Raw genomic sequence first — 16,058 nt, forward strand, 5'->3', positions numbered from 1 at the left:
GGTGGTCGTGACATTGTCAGGAGATTCGTTGAATGGTCTAAGGAGAACCAGCTCCAACTCAACATCAGCAAGACCAAAGAACTGGTGGTGAACTTAAGATGGAACAGGAGGCCTCCAACCCCCATCACCATCAACGGGGAGGTAGTTGAGATTGTGGACTCATTCAAGTTCATGTAGCACCTGAACAACAAACTGGACTGGACTGACAATACTGAGGCCCTCTACAGGAAAGGACTAGCCTGGTACGACCATCCCGTTCTCGCGAGCTCACATTCTGTTTCACTAACGCAGAACGGTCTGGCCTTCGCCTCCTCCAGAGCGATTATGCCAAAATCCAGACCATACCGGGCAACTCAGGGACTGCGTTTTAACTGCTGTCCCACCCCACAGTGGAAAGCAGCCCCTGATTGTAGTTATTGCAGAAATAGACTTAATCACAACACTTAAACAAGAACAAGAGTATGCACTAGCGAGTTTCTCGGTGGAAAATACGTTTTTGCTGTTCTTCCGACTGGATTTGGCAAAAGTTTGCTGAACACTGATTGGCTGAAGGTGTTTGTCTGTCAAGGCAAGTACCCCCCGCCCACGTAATCGCTCTCTATGGGGCGAAGGCCAGACTGATATTGCGGAGTGAAGCAGTCAGCTCGCTAGATCGGGATGGTCATACCAGGCTAGGAAAGGACAGAGCAGACTGAGACTCCTCCGGAGGCTCAGGTCCTTCGACGGTGCCAGCAGCCATCAGACTTTATACAACGTGTACAGTAGTTCCGACCTCGCAATCTGATTTGGTTAAGAGCCGTTATACGACTGGTATCCGACCTTACCTTATCTTCGTCCCCACCCTCACCTATGGTCATGAAGGATGGGTCATGACCGAAAGAATGAGATCACGGATACAAGTGGCCGAAATGAGTTTTCTCCGGAGGGTGACTGGGGTCTCCCTGAGAGATCGGATGAGAAGTTCAGTCATCCGGGAGAGACTCGGAGTAGAGCCGCTGCTCCTTTGCGTCGAAAGGAGCCAGTTGAGGTGGTTCGGGCATCTAGTGAGGATGCCTCCTGGGCGCCTCCCTAGGGAGGTGTTACAGGCGTGTCCGGCTGGGAGGAGGCCGCGGGGTAGACCCAGGACTAGGTGGCGGGATTACATCTCCGCACTGGCCTGGGAGCGGCTAAAGATTCCCCAGGCAGAGCTGGTTGATGCTGCCAGGGAAAGGGATGTCTGGGGCCCCCTGCTGGAACTGCTGCCTCCGCGACCCGACCCCGGATAAGCGGATGAAGATGGATGGAAGATGAATGGAGTTCCGACCTTACAATCTGTTTGGTTAAGAGCTGTTGTACAGTATATGCCATGATATATCACAGGCAATGTCTCTTTATCGTTCCATGTGAAGTATTACTCCGCCAATTATAACTGCCTGTAAAAATGTTAGTTCCATTGTGTAACGGTCTGTTGGTTACATTATGGTTTCTCCTCAAGAAAAATGCTAACAGTCAATGTGAATTTTGAGTTGTACTATCCGTTCTTTAGCCTACCAGTCTGGTTTATCTTCACCATTTTTGCAACTCGCAGTTGCACAGCAATGGTAGGCTAGACTTTGTTTGTGGCTAGCTAAGTTGGTCAGGAGTAATAGTTTGGTTGTAAGGGCTCATTGTTTGTTGCTTTGAAGCTCCATAGCAATGTTTTATAAACTACCTTTCTTGGCCTTTCTTCCCGGAGTTCATTAAAATCGATATTAAGACATTGAAATAGTCTGTGTTTATCCCATAAATATTTCCTAATAACCATTGTATAAAAGCAATAGCTCACTTGAGGATTGTGTTATATGGCCAATATTCCATGGGTTGTGCTGGTCGACGGCACTCGGCTATGTCTCGTGCCTATGACCGCAGCACAACCCATTGAGACCCATGACATTGGCAATAAACCACACACCCTGTCAGGAGTTATTGCTTCAATATAACAGTGTGTCCATGTGTCATAGATGTATGTATGTATGTATGTATGTATGTATGTATGTATGTATGTATGTATGTATGTATGTATGTATGTATGTATGTATGTATGTATGTATACATGTGCATTACTACTGTATATATACCTAGACAGCCTGGATGAATGGATGTATGTGTTTATTTATACTCCTAGACTTACACTGTATATACTTGTATAGTTATATTTATACTGACTGAATGGATGTAAGTACATATATTTTATTCTATTCCATTCTATACTGCACAGTTACTGTACATATGGATGTATAGAGTCCCTGTTACCCCTCTTTTTATGCTTCTACCCCCGTATCTAGTGTCTTTTTACTTACTCTGAATCTAGTGTTTCTTTCCTTTCTAACCTTTCTGTAATTTCAACTGCTGAAACGGAAAAAAAAACACTGGGGGATCAATAAAGTATGTATCTATCTTGTGGTCTGTTAACAGGACTAGTGCCATTCAACCAAAGACAGACGCACACACACACAACACACTAATGCATTCTCAATAGGAAATGGAAGTAATCACGATTGTGTATGTTGTAATTTTAACTCTCCCTATCTCTCTTTCTCCCTCTCTCTTCCTCCCTCCCTTTCTCTCCCTTCTCTATCTCCCTCTCTTTCTCCCTCTCTCTCTCCCTCCCTCCCTCTCTCCCCTCTCTTTCCCTCTCTCTCTCCAACTCTCCCTCTTTCTCTCTTTCCCTCTCCATCTCTCTCTCCCTCTCTCTCTCTTTCTCTCTCTGTCTCTCTTCATCTGTCCATTGTGCCTCCAGCCAGATTGTCTCTGTGATCTAATTGGAGAATGAGATTAGACTGTTCTGTGGGGATAAAAGCACTAACTGGATTTCTCACTTGGTCTCCCCTCACACACACACACGCACACACAGAACACATCCCCTCATACACACACACCCCCCCCACACACACGCACCCAACCCCCCCCCCCCCCCAGGGATTAGGGTTAAGCCCGTGGTCCAGTATACTCGTTTTGGTAACACTTTATAATAATGATCAGTTATAAGGCATTTATAAAACATGTTTTAATAATGAACTAATCATTAACAGATCATTTATAAACATGTGTAAATGATTCATAAATGATTTGGAAATATACTAGTTAAACATTCACAAATGATCTGTAGATGATTTATAAAACATTTAATAATAATGAGCTAATCATTAACAGATAATTTATAAACATGTGTAAATGATTCATGAATGATTTAAGCAATTGACCACGAGAGGCAGTGGGTTACAGGGGCCTAAAACCCCCGTAGCTGTGGTCAAATCCCCTGTAACCCACTGCCTCGAGTGGTCAATTGCTTTTCTACAGGGGTTACTACATATATATATATTCACAAAAAACACTCAGTAGTAACATTCAATCATTTATTTACTGATCATTCTTATAATTTTAGTATTTACAAAATCTTCCGCGATAGGCTATAGTTCTGAATTAAATGGTTGCCAGGCAACATAGGCTTTCTCCCCTATTTGGGTTGGACTTGTTCACATAAGCCATAAGGCATAATTCGGGTGGTTCACGTTTATTTGAATATTTCCAGCCATGGTGCAGTTATTAACAGTTCTACAGAGCACTCGTTTTTGCTGGTACAGTAGGTGTGTGGAAGTGCTGGAGTCGAACTGATGAGTGCGTTATTGTAATAGGATACGAAAAAGGCGAGGTTGCTGCGAGTGGTTGCTACGCAAAACATACTGTAGCCTACAGCTTGATTTTATCAATGGCCTCGTCAATGAGATTGACGGCGCATTAATACTAATTGTTATGCGGTCGCAGCTGTGGGTTACAGAGTATTTTACCACGGCTGCTAGCCAATCAGAATCAAGTATCCAAACTCTCCGTTGTAGAATTGTAAATATACTAGTTAAAGATTCACAAATGATCTGTAGATGATTTATAACACATTATCAACATTACTTGTAAATGATGTATGACAATACAAATTATCTGTCAGCACCCCCCTGCCTCCCACTGTCAACATCTCGCCGTGCAAGGTGCCCTAATTTTTCACTGAGCACCTGCCCCCCAAAATGTCTGTGCACGCCACTGTGTATGTGTTTGGAGCGCTGGCTGCGGTTGACTGTGCAGGTACGCAGAAATGACTCACTTACTCAATCCTCTCCGTTCCTCGAGGAACATAAGGCTGTGACTATGCGCTTCCATCTGGTCCTGTCCTGTGCCGCATGTTGTGCCTCGCCCAGTTCCGAGGTCACAGTTCTTCGCCGGGTTGTTTTTGGCCTCCCTTGTTTCCTCTTTCCAGGCGGAGTCCATCTCAAGGCTACTTAGGGGATCCAGTTCTGGGCCATTCTGAGGACATGTTATAGCCATTTAATTCCCAGCACCACATTGCAACAGTTTGTGTTTTTATAACAGGTCCTAATTGGAAATCCTTTCCGGCCAGAAGATGGGACGTACTGTAATATCCGTTGTTGAATGTATTGATCTTCACAGAAATGAATGCACTGCAAAATACATGCTGGACTACGTGTACGCGTTGCTTAATAAAAAGTACGGGCTTTAGGATGTATGTCGAGGAGACAGAACTTGAAAGTGACCACATCTAGTCCTCTGCAGGGTCACAGAGATCATCCAGGGTTCATCTCTACATCACAACACTAGGGATGGGGTCAGTTTCTCCTCACCACAGATGAGAGTTGTCATGATTGGCTGCATGGCTCTCCTCATGGGCTTTATGACCAGCATGATATGCTAATAAGGAGATGAAAATAGTTTGCGATTCGTTGCATTTGACTCTGGCCTGGTCACCCATAGGCTGATGGTCTTGCAGACAGGGATCATAAGGAGAGCTGGGGGAGTCGGGAGGAGTCATTCAATAGGGACAGTGCCTGTCAGTTAGACCACCCTCCTCTGTACTGAGCGTGTGTGTGTGGATGTTTGGTGTGTGTGTGTGTGTGTGTGTGTGTGTGTGCGTGTGTGTGTGTGTGTGTGTGTGTGTGTATGCTTTGCCCATTATCCATCGTCAGCACCATGACTGTTGCAGATTAAAATTCATGGGTGGATTTGCACATAAATACCACCCAGTCACTCCGAATACTGTACCAGACCCTCTCCTGAGCTGCCAATACACACACACATACACACACAAACACACACGCACACACACACACACACCAGTGTTTTCGCTGGTAAGGTTTTGCCGTGGCGCGGCGCCACGTGTAGTTTTAAATTGTTTTGTGTTTGGTAAGGATGTCTCAATAAAGAGTATCAAAAGTCTCTCTCTCTCCCTTTCTCTCCCCCCCCCTCTCTCCCCCTTTCCTTCTCTCTCTCCCCTCTCTGCCTCTCTCTCTCCTTCTCTTACTCTCCCCCTTTCTCTCCCTCTCTCTCTCCCTCTCTCTCTCTCCCTCTCCCCCTCTCTCCCCCCCCTCTCTACTCACCTCTCAGAGGTGTAAGTGTGATACATTATTCATGGATGGCTTTTAAATTTGACCCTGAAATTGCTTTTAGGCTGTGTGTGTGTGTGTGTCGTGACAGATGTGGTGATATGAGAGTGGGAGTACAACTCCATTTTCCTTCCATATCCAGGGGTTTGGGATGGACAGACTGACAGCAGGAGAGGAGAGAAGGAGAGAAGGATGGCCCCAGAGGAGGACAGAGGGAGAACACTGGACCCTAACCCTGAGCACAGACCCCAGAGGACAGAGGGAGAGAGAGAACAGTAGAAGAACATGGAAGAGAGGGATGTACAGAAAGAAAAGCATGAAAGAGAAGGAGAGAAAAGTAAAGTGTGTGTGTGTGTGTGTGTGTGTGTTTGTGTGTGTCTATGTGTGTGTCTGTGCGTGTGTGTGTGTGTCTATGTGTGTCTCTGTGTGTGTGTGCGCACGTGTGTGTGTGTGTGTGCTCTTTCAGAGTAGCTATTGGCAAAGACAGGCTGACCCAGTTACCAAAGACAGACAGCCTGAGAGAGCGCTTGTGGAGGCCAGAGAGGCCACCAAGGAGCTGCAGTGTGTGTGTGTGTGAGAGAGAGAGAGAGAGAGTGTGTGTGTGTGTGTGTGTGTGTGTGTGTGTGCGTGCGTGTGTGTGTGTGTGTGTGCTGACTTAAGTGCGTCAGCATCAGTTTGATTCTCTTACAGACTTATTACCACAGTGGAGACCAGGCACCAACAGAGCAGGCTCCCAGTGCACAGCTAGCGCGCACACACACACGCACACACACACGCATGTTTTTAGTGGGTGGTTCTTATTAATTAAAGGGGTATTTCCAAATTTTGGACATAGAGCCTCATTTACGACTTAGTCTTAATGTTGTTGGTTGATTTTCATCTGATTCGTCTCTCGTTCAGGCTTATGACCTACCCCTTTAACATTTACTTTAACATTACGTGCTCATTATACTGTACTATCACCTGTGTACACACAGCACTGAGTCATCGGACCTTCCTCATTTTAGATTATCCTTAGTCTGAATTTGTAAACACACTCCTATTGACATTGGGATGCTACACATTCTCACATCATCCAGTCAGAAATATAGACGAAATATGTGATCCAACAATAATTTAATCAGTAGAACATGAAGAGTTTTAGGGAGGAGATGAGGAGAGAAGAAGAGAAGAGAGGGAGAGAGGAGAGCAGAGAAGAGGAGAGGGGGAGAGAGGAGATCAGAGGAGAGAAGAGAGGGGGAGAGAGGAGAGCAGAGAAGAGATGGAGGAGAGAGAAGAGAGGGGGAGAGACGAGAGGATAATCAGGTCACTATGTTAGAGAGGGGTTATGAAAGGAGAAGTGTCATGTTTGTGATTTGTACATCACACAGCCATCTGGAAGGGGGACACGACGCTTCCCTGAGCCGCATCTGAGGAGAAAGGAGGAGAAAGGGAGAGAGAGAGAGAGAGGGAGGGAGGTAGAGAGGGAGAGACCGGAGGAAAGGACAGGTGGGTAGAAGGGTGGAGGAATGGAAATTGCAAGAGATATTGAGCTGTATGGGTGGTGAAGGATGAGGGCACAAAAACTATTGAGAGGAGAGGAGAGAAGGAGGAGATGAACAGGAGAGGAAGAGGAGGAGGAGAGGCTGTCTTTATGATTTATGTATCATTAGGAACCATCTCTTATATAATCCAGCTGTTTATCATCTCACTTAACCAACCAGCATCTCTCTCCTCACAGACAAACGATAGAGACAGAGAGAGAGAGAGAGAGGGAGAACGGAGAGAGAGAGGGGGAGAGAGAGGGAGATAAAGATAGAAAAGGAGAGAGAGACTGTTGATGCTCTTTATTGAGACATCCTTACGAAACACTGAAAATCAAACAATTTAAAACCATACAGTTATCCTCTAGGGAGACAGAGAGAGAGAGAGGGGAGAGAGAGAGGGAAAAGGAGAGGGAAGGAGAGGGAGAAAGGGAGAGAGAAGGAGAGAAAGAGAGGAAGGGAGAGAGAGGAAGAAGGAGAGGAGAAAGGGAGAGAGAGGGAAGGAGAGAGGGAGAAAGGGAGAGAGAGGGTGGGAGAGGCAAACAGATAAATAGGTAATTAACTGAATGTATAATTCATCAAAGCCCTGATTGTTTGTCAAGCTTCAGACAGACGGAACTGTAGCTCAGTCAAACAGCCGGCTGTAAAAACATTTCCTTCCGATGGACTTTCTTCCAGAAGACATGAACATCAAATGACCTAGAAACATTTCATTTCCATGGTAAAAAAAAGAAAAAGAAGAAGCTAATTAGTTCAACTGAGTACTACTACTGAGCACTTCTAACTACCAAAACTTATTACCGTTTCCGAAAACCTCTATATCCCATTGAATTTGTAATGTATGAAGCTCAACTGTCTAACCCTGCTTGGTGAAACACACACAGAGCCTGGCATCTGGCACTGCTGTGGCTGTTTCATCTCCCTGTCGACAGAGCGAGCTGATCTGAGCATGTGCAGAAGGGAAGCCCTGCTTTCTCTCTGTCTGTGTTAGCAGGTCCTGGCTGGGAGGACAGAGGGGCTGTGTTCTTAATGCATATATGTTCATGTGTTCATCTTCATACATCAAATAAAACTTTATTTGTATAGCGCATTTCATACACAGAGGCAACACAATGCGCTTTACAGAGTGCAATGGGAGGGGGGGGGCATAGGTCCCACCCCTACATATTCCAGAGGGAAGCAAAAAAACAGTTTCACCTGGGGGCCAGAAAAGTGAGCTGTAAAAATTCTTCCCTGACCTCTCTCAAGGAGACAATTGAGCAAGCTCCTGGAAAATGTTTGTCTATTGGCTAAGAACATACAGTATTCAGAGCAGTAAACATGGGCTAAATACTTCATAAGAAAAACATGACTAACAGGAGAGTGCACAAATAGTTACAGATAAGTTGCCTACATGGTCGGCCATTATGTGTTAGCTATCCCTGTAGTCTCTAAAATGATATTAAAGTTAATCATACAGTAAAACAAAGCACAGTTAGTACTTAGCAGAACAGGCTCATAGAGAATGCCGAGTTGGGGAGAGAGAAAGCAGAGAGCCAAAGGTAGCAATGGGGTAGGGTTGGCTACATAGGGACAGCTGATGACACAAAGTGGGAAGGAGCTAGTCATGGGGAGGCAGGGGGTCTTTCCAGGAGCCATAAGGTAGACTTTTGTCCGAGGACGGGGACGGGGGTTCTCCAGGGCCTGCTACAGGGTGGCCTGCAGGAGACAGGCTGAGTCCACAGGACCTGTTTAGAGTATTAGAGGGAGAAACACTAGGGAGGACGACAGGGTTAGTGGCTGTACTGGACATCCACAGCAGACACAGGGGTATCTATCGGACTCAGGGTGGTCTGCGGGTGACAGTGGGGCATCCACTGGACCTGGTTAGAAGGTAGGAGGGAGAGAGGCAGTAGGGAGAGGGGAAGCAGAAAAGGGTTAGTAGCACGCAGAGCCACATGTGTGTGTGTGTGTGTGTGTGTGTGTGTGTGTTTGTATGTATACAGTATGTGTGTTTGTGTGTTGCAACTGTAACTGTGTCAATCTTCCCACAGTATGCTGAGATGTTAGTTATGTTGACAAAAACGTGGCCAGCCGTTTATGTCTCTCTCTCTCTCTCTCTCTCTCTCTATCACTCAAAACGTCAAGGATAATAGAATTCAATAACGACCGAATAAAGTAAATATACAATTAAGTAAGCTAACAGATAAATAGGGTATAAAGAGACAATAAACAAATCCTCCTCCCTCTCTCTCTCTCTCTCAGCCACATCCTCCTCCCTCTCTCTCTCTCTCTCTCTCTCTCTCTCTCTCTCTCTCTCTCTCCCTCTCTCTCTCTCTCTCTCTCTCTCTCTCGCTCCCTCTCTTGCTCTCTTCTCAATTCAATTAAATTAGCTTTATTGGCATGATGGAACACCCAGCCTCCTCTCTCTCCCTTGCCCCATCCTCCTCCCTTTCTCTCTCCTCTCGCCTCACTCTCTCTCCTCCCTCTTCATCTCTCTCTTTTCTCTCCCTCACCCCATCCCCCTCTCTCTCATCCTCTCTTCCTCCTCCTTTGTCCTGTCTTCAACAGATGACGCTGGCCTCGCTAGCCCTCGTTAGGATAATATAATTGGTTGATGGATTGGCTATTGGCTACACCCAACACACACACACACACATACACACACAGGTGCCCAGCTCATACAGGCTCATGGCAGAATCTTGCATCCTGTCAACCCCTCATGCTTTTAGCAGTAATTAGGGTAAGTATGTGTGTGTGTGTGTGGGGGGGGGGGTTCCATTGGCTGACTAACAGGAAGCGCTGGCTTATAAAGAAGGGAATTGATTAGAATCATCTGTGGTTGCCATGGTGTCAGAACAGGATGTGGGTAAACGGCTGAATTAAAGAGCAGCCTTGAAGAAGAAAGAGGAGAGAGAGAGACAAAGAGAGAGACAGAAAGAGAGAGTGACAGAGAGAGAGAGTAGGGAAGAAGAGAAGAGAAACAAAGATAGGCCAACAGAACAGACGGTCATGACACACATTGATGGTATTATAACTGAGAATAAAGATACTAGCTGCCGTTGGGGATCACTAATTAGCTGAGATTGACTCCAGCCACATGACATCTCCAAAACAATGGTTTCTGCCTTGAAGATACTCATCTGTCAGGAATAATGTTTTAGAGAGAGAGAGAGAGAGAGAGAGACTAGGTTAAATGCAATTATTGTTAGTCGCTTTGGATAAAAGCGTCTGCTAAATGACTGTAATGTAATGTAATGAAATGTCATTATTATGACAGTGTTAATAATGTGATATTTCTCTCTCTCTCTCTGTATCTGAATGTGTTTGTGTACTTAGTATGAATTGTTAATCAAGGGTTTAAAAAAAAAAATCAAATCTCTCTCTCTCTTTCTCTCTCTCTCTCTCTCTCTCTCTCTCTCTCTCTGACCCCTAGTCAGTAAGTCCACAGACCCTCACAGATCAGGCCCACCTCCGCCGGTATCCGGGCAGCTGTGAGCATGTTTACTTGCTGCCTGACGACTTGGCCGTGTCATCACAACGCCATCAGATTGATTCACACCGCCACGGAAACCCCGCCTGTCCGTCTGAGACCCAAGCGTCCTCTACGTTTCATCAGTCTCCGATCTCTGGGAGCTTGGCTGGCTCTACACTGACTCGTTTGGTGGGTCGCTGCTCCAGGCTCTAGCTATTAGAGCCCTTTGACAAGAACAGTCACTGGTATTTCAATGCAACATTTATTTGGGTCTTCAATCTCCAGCATAGGAATTGCTTGGTAATGACAGTGTGCGAGGGACAGGTCATGGTTTAAAGCTGCGTTCACACACAACAGCACCGTTTTAGGCGGTTTTCAGAATAGAATGTTGGTTTTGAAACCGCCTTCTCGGCTCTAGAACATTCGGTTCTTAAGATTCAGCGCGGATCTCCAGGACTCACCGTTTTAGAACATAGAGCTACGGATGTTTTAAAAGTGCTTGGAACCACCCGGCACAGCGGTTCTCCAGGAAGACGCCAGCGCAGCACCGCGCTCCTCCGCCTTGCTCCTCAAGTGCTAGCAGATGTCCATGACCTCACCCGGCAGGACGCGGCTTCCTGCGGACAGGCAGACCCACTTCCTCTCCTCGCGCGCTCGCACGCGCGCTCTCGTGGGGTTGTTTCAATGTCTTTCGACAAAGCGACGTTCTAATTTTGATCCAAGTCGTTCCCGAGAGCGACAGGAGCAAGGTAGCCTAATTTCTTAGGTTAATAAGAGAGTTTGGTTGAGTGTATATTTAGCGGCAGGAGAGTGGAAACTACTTTAAAAGGCCCCGGGCTGTCCCTGGGTCCCTGGGCTGGTTCTCTGAGGACTGGCCGGGGCCCCGATATACAGGCCAGCCTGCATTTGGCCTCGATAGGCCTAACCAGCTCCGCACAGCAAGCACCAGCTTTCTGTGTCACTATGTGTGTGACTGTTATATCTGTGTGTGTGTGTGTGTGTGTTTGTGTGTGTGTGTGTGTGTGTGTGTGTGTGTGTGTGTGTGTGTAATATTGTTATATCCTGATAATGGGACTCCCTCCAGATCAGTTTCAGAATCCTCAGTAATGTAATGGTGGAGGAAGCAGATGCAGACATCCCTCACAATCAGCTCTGTGTGCAGATACTCCCACGTGCTTCCCATCCCTCACTCCACCTGGTGGCCTGTGTGTGTGTGTGTGTGTGTGTGTGTGTGTGTGTGTGTGTGTGTGTGTGTGTGTGTGTGTGTGTGTGTGTGTGTGTGTGTGGTTCTCTGGCGCGTGAGGAGCGGAGCCTGACCTTGTGAATATCCTCACACATCGTTTGTGGCTCTGGTTCTTCACACAGTACATTCACCCATGTCTGTCTTACACACACACACACACACACACACACAGACACACACATTCTCTCTCTCTCTCTCTCTCTCTCCAAGTCTTTGTCTGAATGCACCGTGTCTTAATGCACCGCTAGTCGTCCTTGAATAGATGGATGGATGGATGGATGGCTGGATGGATGACTGTTCCCACAATGATCTGTTGTGAAAACCTACAAGGCACTTACACCATATATCATCTTCATAAACTGTCTAAAGGTTTGTTGATTTCATTTAGGCATAGTTGACTCAGTGGTGCAATGCATTTTACAGCTTCTATGCTGATATAGCAGCCCTTTAGAAAATAATTTATTTCAAAGCATTCAGAATTATTTTATTTTTTTTCAATTTGATTAAACCAAGTTTAGTTAATAGGCCTGATATGATGTTAATATTTGACCAGGCCTAGGCTGTTGACCTAGTCTATGTGTATGTTTAAGGAGAAACCTGGTCCTATTCTTGATCATGTTGTGGGAGTACCTTTTTTGGTGAGCAATTACAGATGAGGAAGGAACACTTGAAATTAACAGTGTTTAAAATGAGCTGTGGACAGCTAATTTCAGCACCGTGGACATCTCACTGACCCCCTCGCCCCCTGCCTTGGGACACACGTGTTGAGAGAGCATTGAATATTCAGCGACGGCGTGATAGTGTAAATATTACATGAAAGAAGCAGCCTGGTGATCCGTCCCAGCTGAAGTCAGCCACGTCCCAGGATTATTCCACTCCCTCCGAATCCCTGTGATACGAGGAAGAGATCAGGACCAGCCATGGGACCAACGCTGTCCACACACAATGAGATTTAGATGTTGGAACAACCCCCTCTCTCTCTGTCTCTCTCTCTCTCTCTCTTCCTCTCTCTCTCTCTCTCTCTTTCTCCGAGTGGACCTCGGTGCTGTTTTATCTAGAATCACCCCCCTTCCCTGTCTCAGCTTCATCATTATCAAATTCCCACTCTCTTTTTCTCTCTCTCCCTCTCTCTCTCTCTCTCTCTCACTCTCTCTCCCTCTCTCTTTTTTTTCTCTCTCCCCCTCTCTCTCTCTCTCTCTTACACACACACACAAACACACATACAAACACAAAGATCAGAGGCAGGCATATTGTCAATGCTGTATCGCATGTAGATCAGTGAGGTGTATCTGCGTTATTATTAGCTCATGTGAAAATGACACCATGTGACTGTGAGATTATTTTCGGAGATAGCAGTTGAGGGGATGAATTGTCTCCAAATCTGACATTCATATGCTTATTCTGATTTAGTCTTATCTAATCTTAATCAAAATGTGTCAAATCAACATAGTTAAATGTTATTGCTTGACGCTGACTATCACATGCACAGTGCCCTTGTCTCTGTGCATGAATAAAATATCAGATTCAAACATGTTTCTGTGTGTGTGTGTGTGTGTGTGTGTGTGTGTGTGTGTGTGTGTGTGTGTGTGTGTTTGTTGTCTGGCTGGGCACGCCCAAAGGGTGGCGCTGGGTGATGAGCGTCTGTGGCTCCTTGTTTATGTCTGCTCGCACGCTGATTGGAGGAGCGAGAGAGGAGAGAGAAAGGCTCCCAGCAGCAGCGTTCTGGGGGCGGGAGTAACGTGTGTTTATAAACCCAGCTCTCAGACGGGGGCGGGAACACTGAGTGGAGGAAGAGAGAGAGAGAGGGAGGGAGAGAGAGAAGAACAGACAGAGAGAGTGACGGCAGCGAAGAAGTGGAGTCTGTGGCGGTGGCAGGCAGCAGCTGTGGCTGACCAGGGCTGGCGGAGGGGGCGCCGCCGCCCCCGCGCGCGTCTCCATCCACACCGCCGCGCCGCCGCATGGACGACCTCCTCAGCCTCCTGCACTCCCCCCCGCCGAGCGTCAGCAGGACCCGGGGCGACACGCTGGTGAACCACGGCTACACCGAGACGGAGAGCGGCGGCGCCATGACGGTGGCGGCATGCGACAACATGCTGGAAGAGTCGGCGGCGCTCCCGGGCCACCACTCGCTGGACCGCTACGAGCCCGACCACGAGTGCTGCGAGAGGGTGGTCATCAACATCTCGGGCTTACGCTTCGAAACCCAGCTCAAGACCCTCTCCCAGTTCCCCGAGACCCTGCTGGGAGACCCCAAGAAGAGGATGAGGTACTTTGACCCTCTCAGGAACGAGTACTTCTTCGACCGGAACCGGCCCAGTTTCGATGCCATCCTCTACTATTACCAGTCAGGGGGGCGGATCAGGAGACCAGTGAACGTGCCTATTGATATATTTTCGGAGGAGATCCGCTTTTATGAGCTGGGCGAGGACGCGATGGAGAAGTTTCGGGAGGACGAGGGCTTCATAAAGGAAGAGGAGCGGCCTCTGCCTGAGAACGAGTTCCAGCGGCAGGTGTGGCTCCTGTTCGAATACCCGGAGAGCTCGGGTCCCGCGCGGGGCATCGCCATAGTCTCAGTCCTGGTCATCCTCATCTCCATTGTCATCTTCTGTCTGGAGACGTTACCGGAGTTCCGGGACGACAAGGACCCGATCACCATCCTGCCCGTGATTAACGGAACGCTCCCGTTCCTCACCAGCGCGTTCTCAGACCCCTTCTTTGTCGTGGAGACCCTGTGCATCATCTGGTTCTCCTTTGAGCTGCTGGTGAGGTTCTTCGCGTGCCCGAGCAAGGCCACGTTCTCCAAGAACATCATGAACATCATTGACATTGTGGCGATCATCCCGTACTTCATCACCCTGGGCACGGAGCTGGCGGAGAGCCAGGGGAACGGCCAGCAGGCCATGTCTCTGGCCATCCTGCGCGTCATCCGTCTGGTGCGGGTGTTCCGCATCTTCAAGCTGTCCCGTCACTCCAAGGGGCTCCAGATCTTGGGCCAGACTCTGAAGGCCAGCATGAGGGAACTGGGGCTGCTCATCTTCTTCCTCTTCATCGGAGTCATCCTCTTCTCCAGCGCCGTGTACTTCGCCGAGGCTGACGACCCGGAGTCCGGGTTCAGCAGCATCCCGGACGCCTTCTGGTGGGCGGTGGTCACCATGACCACCGTGGGCTACGGCGACATGCATCCTGTGACCATCGGCGGGAAGATCGTGGGCTCGCTGTGCGCCATCGCCGGCGTGCTGACCATCGCCCTGCCCGTGCCCGTCATCGTCTCCAACTTTAACTACTTCTACCACCGCGAGACGGAGGGCGAGGAGCAGGCGCAGTACCTGCACGTGGGCAGCTGCCAGCCGCTGGCGGACACGGACGAGCTGAGGCCGACCCGGTCTACTTCCTCCCTCAGCAGGAACGAGTACATGGTGATCGAGGAGCACGGCATCAACAGCGCCTTCAAACAGCAGCCCAACTTCCCCACCACCACGCAAAACAACTCCCAGAACTGCATAAATATCGGCAAAAAGATCTTCACGGATGTGTAGCCCTCAGCCCACTGGCCTTGGGACTCAGCGGGGGATATGATGGGATATAAACATGCCGTCGGTCGTACCCTGGCAACTATAAACCGTCACGAGGCAGTGTTTGGAAGCAGAGATAAAGAGGCAGAGCTGAAGCCAGTCACGAGAAGCTCAGAGTCGGCGCACCGCATCGCATTCCATTCCACAGAATCAATCATTCGATTTGAATTCATGATTCTTTGGTTCCAAAACCATTTGCGCCTGGAGATACACCTGTCTTCAGGGTGACATCATTCTATTGTTCCCTAGGGTGCTTTAATCCCAGCCGTCTGGGCCTGGTGTATGAATTCATCATTTCGTATCGTCTCGTCACCCGGGATACCTGTCATCGTATTGTGCTTGAAGCTGTTTCAGAACTTGTGTGGATTTACAATCAGTTGGAGATAGTCTCTCCATAGCCTATAAGGACGTTTTCAATAGCTGTCTGGTTTGTTCCAGATATAGACTTATACTCCAGGGTCTCATCATCACTGTAGCATTCTGACATGACAGACGCAGCACACAACCACACTGACTCATAATATCTACATGTGTTTGGTTACATTTAGATGTGTGGTTTAAGCATTTAGACTATAATGTGCAAATCTTCGGGTCATAGTTCTCTAGCCTATCATGATATCTCAAATATAGACTGTTCTGTCTGTGGCCTTCGTTGTGCAATTAGCCAAGCCTAGATACTGTATGTCACTGTGCTGAAAGAAATATAATCATCTTTAGGCTAAATCGTGATTTGGATAAATGGACACTGTAATTTTGAAGAAGTCAAATAGACATCAACTTTATTGATCCCTGAGGGGGAATTCCTTGTGCATCAGAAAAACACAAAAGAACATACTGGCCATGTGTCTTATGTGCAAG

General features: G+C 47.7%; 1 protein-coding gene across 1 annotated transcript; it reads left to right on the plus strand.

The window, feature by feature from the left end:
* Positions 1 to 13,586: 13,586 nt before the first annotated feature.
* LOC311330136 (potassium voltage-gated channel subfamily A member 3) lies at positions 13,587 to 15,164 on the plus strand (the record flags this gene model as incomplete). Its single annotated transcript, XM_084462129.1, has 1 exon — positions 13,587 to 15,164. The coding sequence occupies one exon, from the start codon at positions 13,587 to 13,589 to the stop codon at positions 15,162 to 15,164; it is 1,578 nt and encodes a 525-aa protein (XP_084318255.1).
* Between the last annotated feature and the right edge of the window lie 894 nt (positions 15,165 to 16,058).

Source organism: Borostomias antarcticus (assembly GCF_949987555.1).
Source record: "Borostomias antarcticus genome assembly, chromosome: 3".
Classification (NCBI taxonomy): Eukaryota; Metazoa; Chordata; class Actinopteri; order Stomiiformes; family Stomiidae; genus Borostomias; species Borostomias antarcticus.